Genomic DNA, 11,725 nt, shown 5'->3' with positions numbered 1-11,725 from the left:
CCCCTAAGGTGGGAGCGTGGAGCCTTAACCACTGGACCACCAGGGAAGTCCAGTAGCATGTAATATTCATCCCTTGGGGCCAATGTACAGAAAATAGACTGAATTCAGATCAATATGCATATCTTCAAAAGGATGAGTCACTTTTTCTTTTCAAATGCAGAACGACAACTTAGAGCTTTTCCATGCCATTGAAATCGTTGGGTCTGACTTCAGATAAATATTTATTTTAGATACAGCAATCAATCTGCCTGCCATGTTCAACTTCCCCTTCTAAACTGCCTTTTCACTTCCCCCTTGCTCAAGAAAACAGCATCAGGCTGTTCTTTGCTGGTAAGAGGCCACTGTAGGAACAAAGGTTGTATCCTTTGTTGTATCCTGCTTCCAGAGGCAGCTTGATACTAGGGTACTCAAAAGTCTACTGTTGGGGTACCTAGTGGCCTTCATCATAGCTTTGTGTGAAGAGCTCTACCAAACAGAGATGGTAACATTTGAGTCCATCAAATCCTTTCTCTTGGAAATTTAAGCTGAGAGACTCAAAAAGAAGTTCTGATGGATATTGGGTGCTGTGTTGAAAGGAGCCCATGATTAACAACACATCCATACTGAGGATATTGGAACTGCTATGCAGAGAGAAAGGCATGCTAGTAATGAACCTTGGGGGCCCCTGACTGCCTTGATCCCTTTGGGTGTTCTCATTTTAGTTCCAATTCCGCGAACATCCTTACAATAAAAGCTTCCTTTCCTGTAAAAGAAACTTGATGAGTATCTGTCCTTTGCCAATATAAAAGCTCTGGCTGGAAGAATATGGTAAACTTCACCCAGCAGCACTGAGTTCACTGCACACTCATTGCAGCCACATCTTCAGTATTTACTTGTATCTCAGCTCCAGTGTGAGGGGTCCTTGTCTTTGTGCTTATTTTAAGGACAACTGACTTCCTAGATGCAACATCTATTATTTCAGTTGGTTCTGAATGTTTATTATTTTCATCATTTAATGTGAGCTGATTGTCTAAATACCTGTGTCTTCACATGGGCCAGCAGACCATATTCTATATACAGGCTTTACATGTGATCATTACATATATTGCTTCAAAGTGGCTCAGATTTTTTTTTTTATTATTGATCTTATTTGCTGATCTTTTCAGCATCTATATTGAAGATTGAGAAAGAAATGCTAATGGGGTAAAGACATTGTGCTGTAGATTTTGAAAAATTATATTAAGCTGGAAATAGATATGTTCCACGTACAGGAGCCTTTGAAGACTTATCGCTTAATAACCCCAATTCTTTTCCTAGCTCCTCTGTGCTTCACCAGTCTCCCTGGTACTAATCTTTAATATTTGGTCTAATCAATATTACCTCTCCCCCAGGATCAACCACTGTTTCCCCAAAGTGGGTTGAGGCTTTGAAGTAATCTCATTTGAAAGGCAGCATTTAATCCTAGTGCCATGTGAGTTCCTGGATTCATTAAAACCTTATCAGTGAACTGAGGGGAACAACATTTTAAGTTCTAGCCAAAGGTTGCCCAGAGGTCTACCTCTACATGGACCCCACCCCCTAAAATACCCTTGCAGTGAAGCTTGTGGAGAAACAGTGGAGCACAGTAGATAGCGCGCAGGCCTTGAAGTCATGAGGACTTCCTGAATTCTGTATTCCCCAGTTAGTAGCTCTGTGATCATACTGCCTCAGGGAAAAGGACTTTCCCCGGGGAACAGGCAGGAGGCACTAGCTTGACTTTTTATGTAGGGTTTTTCACTAGACAGCAGGGCTCTTCAGTGTCATTCCCTGAATCCATTTTCAGACTGAAAGACGAAGGAAGTTCCATTTAGGGAAATTACACACACACAGGCACATATATCTGGGATCAAAGTTAAAGTACTAATTAACAAGTCTTTTTCTTTTTTGACCAGAAGCTGGTGATCTAGGGTGTATATGGGAACAATAGTAGATAACTTGTTTTGTGCTTGGTTCCTGTGGCTTGGTGTGAAACATTGTATTTAAGTTCCTGAGATACTGTGGATACCTGTTAAGGTAGCATTACCTGCTGTAACATAAACCCTCAAGTCTCAGTGACTTAACACAAGAGAAGTTTATTTCTTGCTGACATAAAGCCCTCTCAGAGGGAGCAGGTGTGTGGGTGCGTGTGGGTCCTCTGGTCATTCAGGGATACAGGCGCATGGATGCTCTGCCGTCTTCTATACAGGGCTTCCATGCTTGCTTTAAGCATGAACATTCAGCCATTCAAGAGGGGGGAGAGTAGATTCACCTGTGGGAAGGGTTTATGAGCCAGACCTAGACAGAGTGCATATCATTTCTGATAACCTCCATTGCTAGAATTCAGTTACATAATCAAACCTTTCTACAGGTGAGGCTGGGAAAAGTACATTATGTATGTCCCCAGGAAGACTAGAGAAAGGGTTTTGGTGAACATGTAACAATCTCTGTCACAGTCCAAATCTCTGAGAACAAATACAGTTTCATCTTTCTCCCTCAGATGGAACCACCTCCTTCCCTCTCCAAAGATCTCATCCATCTCTAAATCAAATTCCCCATTTTCCAGATGAGCCTCCTTATGGGCTGGCAACCCATGAACTAAAAAGACAAGTTATCTTTTTTGTCTCCCTCCATTCAGTATTCAGTGATGAAGTTGGGACACTTCCACACAATAACACTGTTCACAGTAACACTTCCATTCATAAAAAGGAAGACTAGAAAACATAGCTCACTGGATTAAGCAATGACCAAACCCTTCTTGGCAAGCTCTATGGAATCCTGCTTCTTGGCAGTGGAGGAAGTTCCTTAATTAGATGATGATTCTTCTGCAGGAACATTCTTTCCTTGTCCATTATTCTCCATAGCTCCTGGCTCCATCATCTAGAAGGTTCTTCCATATCCATTATCTTCCACAGCCACATTTGAAGTAGGTATTGGAGAGATGCCATCCTTGGGGTTGTATAGATTTAGTAGCCTACTTCCTGCTTGTCAAGTTAGGGGACCCAAAGGTTGTGCAAACAATCAGGCAATTTTAGTCTGGTCTTAGTTTTGTTGGCAATAAACTCCCTTAAAAACAACTTTCATTTGGTTCCTGGTGCCTATAAACACATCTAATGTTCTCTTCTTAAACATAATTATCAATCTTAATATATATATATTTTTACTTCCTCACAATTTAATGGTTCTACCACAAGATAAAAGACCTGGGTGGGAAGGCCACACCCTAAATCTGTCGTACCTCAGGCCTGAATCTTAATGGCTCTTTTTCCTCAAATTTATCTTATCTCTTATTATTTGGGATCTAGAAGCAATAGGCTTTGATATACCACCAAGGCTCCAAATTCCTGAACTTTCTCCATTTCCTTTTACGTCCCATTGTAAACAAGCCATCTCTTTAATAACTAGGAAGTAAAAGTCCAATCCCATTAACATTCAGACTCTTTGTAAACCTTTCCCTTACAGCATGAGTTGTCACACTTTTTCTATTAAAGGTCTAGATGTAAATATTTTAGACTCTGTGGACCATATAGTCTTGTCACAGCTACTGAATCCTGCTGTTGTAGTACAAAAAAAGCCTTAGACAAGATGTAAACAAGTGGGTATGGCCATGTTCCAGTAAATTTATTTTGAGAGGAGGGTCAGATTTTGCCTCTGGGGCATAATTTCCTGACCACCAAGCTAAAGGTTCAGTAGGCATGTGGTTGTTCTTCGTGTTTTCACAGGGGAAATTTTTACTCTGATTATCACTCTTATTCTGTTGCAGGACCACTAAGCCAGTGCCATATACACTAAGTTTTTTGTTCATGCAGCCCTCCACATCCAGTACCAATTAATGTATTATTAAAATAATGCAATTTTTTCCTAGCATATAAACCCACAAAAATCAGCAACTTAACCGATAGAAGCCAAGTCCATCTGGTTTGCTATAAAGGGTTGTTGATGTTGGGGCACAGCATTCCATGTAGACATTCAGGAATCCAGGCTGATGACGATCCTGTTATCACCAGCACAAAGCTTTCAAGGCCACTGTGGGTGGTGACATTCAGCCAATAGAGGAAGAGAAGGAAAATCCTTCTGAGAGGATTTTGTGGGCCGGGTATGGAAATATCTCATTGTACTTTTGCTCACATTTCATTGGCTGGAATATGGATATACCTGATTATGAAGAAAGCTGGGAAATGTAGTCCAGCTTTACAGCCAGGAAGAAATAGGCACAAATCTTGGTGCACACTGAATTCTCTGCCACAGTCCCCAAGTGAATATTAATGCCTGAGCCTTTCCTCACTAGCTGTGTGACTTTAGGCTTAGAGCCCATTTCATTTTTCTTACAGTAGACATAAAATCAGAATTAAAAATATAAGGCACATAAAGATGCCTTGTTAGTTTCAACTCGCAAGCACTTTACATGCCTGCAAGAATATAGTAAACACCTGCATAGCCCTCTCCCAGATTTATGTATATTAACGTTATACCGTATTTGTGACTCGGATTTATCTTAAGATGTAAACATTACAGATATAGTTTGAGGCCCCCTAAGTACTTCCATTCCTCTTTCTCTTTCCTCACTGTCATGAACCCAGTGTTTATTAATCTTATGTACTGGCATCACTTTTTTTTATCACTTGGAATTCAGTGCCGCTGACTTACTGACTAGTTTAAAATCATAGCCACATCTCTTGTGGGATGAAAGGCATGGTATTATGGCTAAATCATTTCAGGAGTGGAAGACACAAAATGCTCCCTCAACCCTCACAGCTGGTCTCCAGGTCTAGCAGCCTCTTGGGGAAGAGGGAGATACGAAGTTAGAGGTAATCACAGGTCAGACCATGACGGGCCTTATGTGCTAGCTAAAGATTAGATGGGACTTCCCTGGTGGTCTAGTGGTTAAGACTCTGCGCTTCTACTGCAGGGGGCGTGGGTTTAATCCCTGGTTGGGGGACTAAGATCCCGCCTGCATGCTGTGTGACACATGGCCAAAAAAAAAAAAAAAAAAAGATTAGAATGTTATCCTCTTGAAAACAATGGGAAATCCCATTCATTATTAAGCATGGTCAAGGTTGTGGTTTAGAAGGATAGTTCTTGTTGCTGTGTGAGGACTGTCCAGAGCTAAGAGAGACCCTTGCCATAGTGCTGGGGAGAGATAGTATGGGCTTCATCTCAAATGGTGGCCTGTGGAGGAGTGCCTTTTCTTCGCATGGCCCTGGAGGGCTCACAGATTTTCTCTCTTGCTTCTTCAGGAAGGGTTGCACTTCAGTGTGGCATGGAGGGGCCTCAAGCAGAAGCTGCTGCTGCTTCCTCGTATTTTGACCTTGACCTTTTTTAGCTAAGTGGTGAAAAAGTCTCTTTTTATCAGGTTTATAGCTCTTCTGTTGGAACTCCCAAGCACCTTACATGCATTATCTTTTTTAACCTTCACAGCAACCTAGTGGGATAGTATTCCACTTAAAAAGGTAAGAAAAGTGAGACCGAGAGTAGTTAAATAGTTTACCTAAGATTACTAGAAAGAGGCTAAGCTGGGTTGTTTTTAAATCTGATTTACCAACTTGCTACATTGTCTCAAGGCATAACAACTGATATTTACTGAGGAATTACTATGTGCCAGACATTATTCTAAACTTTCTATATGTGTTATTCTGTTTAATTATCAGTATAATCCTCTGAGGCAGATAATATTAGTATCTTCACTTTATAGTTAAGAATCTGAGGTCCAGAAAATTAAGCCACACTCAATAGCAGATTTGAATGGACATAGCTGATTATCAGTACCTGCAATTTTGCTTCAATCCTTGCCAAAATGACTTAATATGATAGAGTAGCCATAGGAGAGCTGGGCTAAGAGCTGGGAAGCCAGGATTCTTATCCTGCCTGCCATAAACAGTCTTTGTGATCTTGTCTGGGTCACTTGACATCTTTGGGCTTCAATATCAAAAATCCAAGGAATGAACTAGAGACTCTCCAGTGACCCCATCTACTCTGTGTGATTCTCTCTTTGCTTTTTCTTTCCCCACTACATTAGAAAGTGACTTCAAATAGTGACAGGAAATTTAAACAAGGAAATACTTTTAGAAATGCAACAAAATTAATTTTAATATCTCCAAAGGTCAGGACAAGTAAATATTACAGATGCATTAGAAATTTTTTTGTAAGATTCTTTCTACTAATATTATAAACATATAGACATTTTAGTCATCTTTTATGTGGGAAAAAAACTCCAAATCTATGACTCTGGTGGTGAGTATCTTTATTAAAAAAATAAGATTTAAATAAATTAAACAATCTTAAGATGAAACAAGTAAATAACTAAAAGAGGTAACATCTCGAAATCAACTCATGAAATAGTTTCAATATTTACCCTCTTGAAAGAAACAGATTTGAGAGAACATTGATAGACAAAAGACTGATAGAGAGGATTCTAGAAAACAGCAGTTTTTTTTTTCTCATGGCTAATTCTTCCTAAAAGAGTTATTTCTTTACACAAATGTATTTGTAGGTAAGATAAATGTACTTATAAAGTTGCCAAAATTGCTTTCAAACCTGCTTTCAAATCCACCTCTCTCCAAAGGTGTGGATCCCAGCCTGGAGGGCAGGGCGATGTAGTTTTTTTCCTACTTCCCAAAGGGAGTTTTGCAGGAGCCTGACAGCATTTGTTCAATTTATTTAAATGATGGAGTAGATGTGGGCTAATTTCCACAAGCCCATATTAACATTTCTTGCTTTTGCCCTTAACTAAAGGGGTTGGCAGTAATAGCTTGTAAATCCTGAGCTCGTTAACCACCACCTGCCCGAGCAATTCAGAGAGATGCATCCTGTCTCCATCCACCCTCCATGTGCCAGAGAAGAAGAGGTGAAGCGGAACTGGAATGGATGCCCCGCTTCCGTGGACTGACCAGCATTGCTGAGCACAGCCTCATCAGATAGCCTCAGACATCCTCTTTCAGTGTTGTCCTACCCGCTACCTTTCTGCTCTTACTTTCCTTAAGGAAGCCATTATTGAGTTTCTTACTAAAGTCTAGTCACGAAGTTAGGCATTGAGGCTACAATCACGAAGAAGAGACTGGGACTGCTCTTGAGGGCTCAGGAATCTGGCAGGAGAATGCTACATTTAGTACTTTTACCCACTCTTAGCTCATTTCCTTCCTCTGGGCCCATATCCCTATGTCTAAGAGGAAGGGATTGCCTGAGAGGATTTCTAAGATTATTAAACAGGAAAGCAACCCCATGTCTGTAAGTTAAGTAAGACCGAATAAAACTTATGGAACCAGACCTAGAATACAGGGTTGGGTGGTGACAGGCCCCAGGCCCCAGCACTCTCCATTCCTGGAGCTCCCTTATGCAGGAGAGCAGGGATCAGTGGGGTCTCCCACAATGGTTTGCAGCCTGGGCACATGTACACACAGACGTCTTGAATGTCTTGGTCCTTCAGGTCAAGGGTGGGCAGCTCAAAGTGTCCATTGCTCTTTATTCTTTCATTTCACTGAACGAGCAGTAGCTGGGTCCCAGGCCTCGCACGGTGCAGTCAGTGCTGTCGCTGTCACACTTGCCACAGTGACATTCAGAGGCTACTGGGTACGTATACAGGGAGTCTGCATGGTGAGCACAGCCAGGCACTTTGACCGTCTCATACATCAGCTCCTTGAAGGTACACGTTTTCTGGATGTTGGGCCTGGCTGGATCCTTGTACACTAGATCCTGAGTGGTTTAGGAGAGAGAGAGAGTTAAGTTACAGTATTCTGGAACTTTCTGTTTAGCTTAATCAAAATGAGACAGGGATTGAATACCGCTTGCTCTAACGTTTACCCACTAAAGCTCACTTATGGAATTCCGAACCAAGGAAACATATCTCAGCAGTGACCTATATGCTATACCAATGTTTCCTGATTGTTTTGGAAATCTTACAGAAAATATAAGTTGTTCCTTTTCCTATTCCTTATGTCTATGTCAAAATATTAATTATTTCTCCAACTATAGAGATTGAATTTTAATATAGAAAAATGATGAAAAGGGAAATATGACAAATTTTAATGACTTTTTATACTTAGTTGAAAGCTATAATAATGACAACTTGAACCATAAAACAATGGAGTTTAATTTCTCAGAAAATTTTTCCAAATACATTGTCCCTGAGGATTTATAAAATATAAAACACTGAAGTTTAATTTCTCAGAAAAATTTTCCAAATACATTGTCCCTGAGGATTTATAAAAAGTCAAAAAAATATATATAATGTGGAATGTTAATGCTTAGCTTAGCATGACTATGAAAGCTTTCATGAAAGCTCATGAAAATCATGAAGATTTTAAATATTCCACAGTCCTGTAGACATCTTTCCCCCTTAAATGCTGTGTATTTTGCAGAGCTCTCAGTTTCAAAGGCTACATGGTTTGCATATAAAAACTTTAATCCTGGTAGTATAGGTTTATTCTAACACTTTCTAGTGAAAAAAAAAATTCACTGAGGGAAGAAGTTGGCACTTCTGTTTATTTCAATATCATGCCACCAGGTCTGTATCCCAGGAGGGTATGATAAGTGGAGTTTGGTCGAACTCATTTACCACCCCATAAAGTAGATTTCATTAAAAATTGCTGTTTTCAATGTCAGTTTATAGAATGAAATGCTGCATAGATAGCCAGGTGCTATAGGGGAAAAAAAAGAAAAGGGAGAAACTGCTTCTTTACTTGGATTAATTCAAAGAAGCTGCGTGAAAACAAACTAGTGGTTTTATGCCTCTGTGCCTTGGTTTTCTCAACGGTATAAAGAAGTGAGTGGGTTTGCTGATTCATTTTGGTTCTAATAGTCTGCAAGGACTGATTGTGTTCTCAGGATGCTTGTTGACATTTGTATTCAGGTGGGCCAATAAGACAGTTTTTATAACATGGCTGTGTTTTTATATGGTTTGCAAACATATTTTGGTACTATCTCTATTGTAGAGATATGGCTTCAGTTACAGAAATTGGCTTTTGGGGAATATTGTAGCTCTTCTATTATTAAATGTGTGTATGTTTATCTCTATGTAAAATCTAGTATAGAACAATTTTTAAAAATTGTTTTAAATTTTAAATAAAATTTAAAAAATAGATTTGACATATTACTAAATTGATCAGATCAAATCTGAGGCTTTCTTGCATTTACCCTAATCAAATATAAGTCCAAATGTTTAACTGATATCATGGTAAATAACCCCAATCATAATACAGACAGTACTAGCTAAGGGACTCATGGCTATTCCTTGGGAAACTTAGAATATTGATAAAGTGGGAATTAATGAAGCCCGCCTCGTCCAGACCCTCAGCACCCTCACTTCCAGCAAAGCAAAGTACCTACCCGGGTGTAGCAGTAGCCCGCACACCATGTGGTGTTCATGCTTATGCAGAAGCCACATTCCTCTTTCTCCACTGTAATGGTGATGTTGGTCAGCTCACAGCAGTGGCAGCAGATTGCTGTCCAGCAACAGAAGAGAAAGCAAAACTGGACCAACTTCATCCTGGGCTAGGAAGCAAACAATTAAGGCCCATGAGAAACCAAGACCAAAGCATTATAATTGTTATGTAAGTTGACCAAACCCAAAATAATTGGTCTACCCATCCTCTCCAGTCACATTTTGCTCCAGCAATGTTTTCTCCTTTTCTTTACGTCTTCGTTTCTTGAACAACGATTTCTTCTTATTCTCCTCCTCAATTTCTTTTTTGTCAAAGTAGGAACATATTATAGATCAAAACTCTAATATAATGATTTAAGCAATGTTTAAGGATTAGGGTGGTACTGCTGACTGTCTTAAAGTGAACACGCTGAAGCAAGTAATTTTAATCATCATATTTGTCCCTTGATTATCATTTTAAAGACTAGTTTTATTTAAAAAGAAACTTCTATATTACAAAATTAGTTCTTCATTTTTAGCAGCTCATAAGTATTATCATTTGCTTTTGCCCCAAGCTCCCCCCCACCCCCTCCACTGTTTAAAACAAGACTCTTTCAGAGGCCAGGTGAATGGTCTATGTAAAGTCAATTGCTTGCTAGCAGTGATTACAATTATTAACCATATTTAAGAAGCCAGGTTGACAAGCAAAAATTCCCTACACAACAGAAGTCGGAAAGCTCTAGATTTGTTCTCCAGATCCTGAAAAATCTGTAGATTTCAGAAATAACTGTCACTGCTTGATAACTATAGATGCTGAGACTCACCTGTGGTTGGCTGCCTTGTCTGGGGAACGTTGTAGGCTGAGTCTAGTCTCAGTTCACCTTTTATACGAAATCGTCTGAAACTAACACCTTGTGGATTTGTTGGGTATTAGTAAGAGCAATGTTAGCCTGAAGCTTACTGTAAGTGAATCAGTGTTTAGATAGACAGGGAGATCAAGCCTTACTAAAATAGTCTAAATGCAGTAGATCAAGAAAAATGTTACCAGAGATGATTATTTTATACAGATTAAATTTGATGTAGTAGAACACCCACTCCTTTACCTTGTCAAATTAAATCTGACTCTGGGTTTTTCTTTTGTATCTTTAACTCAGGGAATTCAGAATCCTTTCCAGGTGTTGCTTTGGCCCTGTTGAGGTTCATCAAAAAGATATGGTTAATAAGTTACTCCCAGGGTAGATTGAAAGCTGTAAGGGAAGAAATAAATAGAAAGTCTTTCATGATCTGATTCCTATCTAAAGTATAGACTGTATTTCTGTTTACTTCCCACATCCAGATCCTCTAATCTCAAATGTTATTCTTTGATGCTTTACTTGTAATTCTTCAAATGTTCTGCTGATTCATTTCTCTAGGTCTTTGCATGTGCAATGTTCATCCTGCCTGAAATGTCCTTGTTTCCTCCCTAGGTCTCCTACACCACTCACCCCTGGCTAATTTCTCAACCTTCAACACTCACTTGTCAGTGTTTAGGATGGGAGATAGAGGAGAGCTTTAATTACCACCTTCTTTTTGTAATCCTTTATACATCTCTGTTTCTCCCAGTAGACCAAGAGCTCCATGGAGACTGGGATTGATTTGTTTAACAAATATTTATTAATTAAGTAGTGTGGCTGGAGCAAAGGAACAATGGTGGAAATACTAGGATGTGATGTCAGAGATGTAACGGAAGTCACATCATGTAGGACCTTTTAGGCCGATATAAAGACTTTGGTTTTTACTGTCCCTGACTGTGTACCAATTGCAGGATTTTGTGTAGAGGAGTAACACAATCGATCTGATTTAGGTCTGAAGGGATCCCTCTAGCTGCTGTGTTGCTAATGCAGGGGGAAAAAGGTAGAAACAGAAAGTCCTGTTAGATGCTATTGCAGCAATCTGGGTAAGAAATATTTGTTCAGACTAGTATGGTAGCAATGAAGGTAATGAGACAATCGGATTCTGGATATATTTTGAAAGTAGAACCGACAGAATTTTTTGAGGGATGAATGTTGGATGTGAGAGAAAAAGTCAAGTATGACTCTAAGGATTCTGGTCTGAGCAACTTGAAGGATAATTTTGCTACCACCTGAAATGGATGGCTGTAGACATAGTAAACTTTGGGAAAAGATAAGGAGTTCAGTATGCACATGTTGAGCTTGAGGTATCTTTAAGACATCTAAGTAGAATGCTGAATCTGGATTTTGGGAGGAATATATTGGCTGAAGGTAGACATTTGGGAGTTGTTGACATGAGCCTGGAAGAGAGTACCATGGGAGTGGGGGTGAATAGAGAAGATAAAAGGACCAAGAGTGGAGCCTGGTGTATTCCAACATTAAGAGG

The 11,725-nt window shown here is 39.7% G+C and overlaps 1 protein-coding gene across 1 annotated transcript; it reads right to left on the bottom strand.

Annotated features, from left to right (window-relative positions):
• Window positions 1–7,452: 7,452 nt before the first annotated feature.
• LOC309826765 (follitropin subunit beta) lies at window positions 7,453–9,474 on the bottom strand (the record flags this gene model as incomplete). Its single annotated transcript, XM_082661101.1, has 2 exons — window positions 7,453–7,683; window positions 9,316–9,474. The coding sequence occupies 2 exons, from the start codon at window positions 9,472–9,474 to the stop codon at window positions 7,453–7,455; spliced, it is 390 nt and encodes a 129-aa protein (XP_082517227.1).
• Between the last annotated feature and the right edge of the window lie 2,251 nt (window positions 9,475–11,725).

This window comes from Grampus griseus, assembly GCF_964374135.1.
Source record: "Grampus griseus genome assembly, chromosome: 8".
Taxonomy (NCBI): Eukaryota; Metazoa; Chordata; class Mammalia; order Artiodactyla; family Delphinidae; genus Grampus; species Grampus griseus.
Note: the sequence above shows the minus strand (reverse complement) of the source record. Positions and strands in the feature narration are given on the sequence as shown.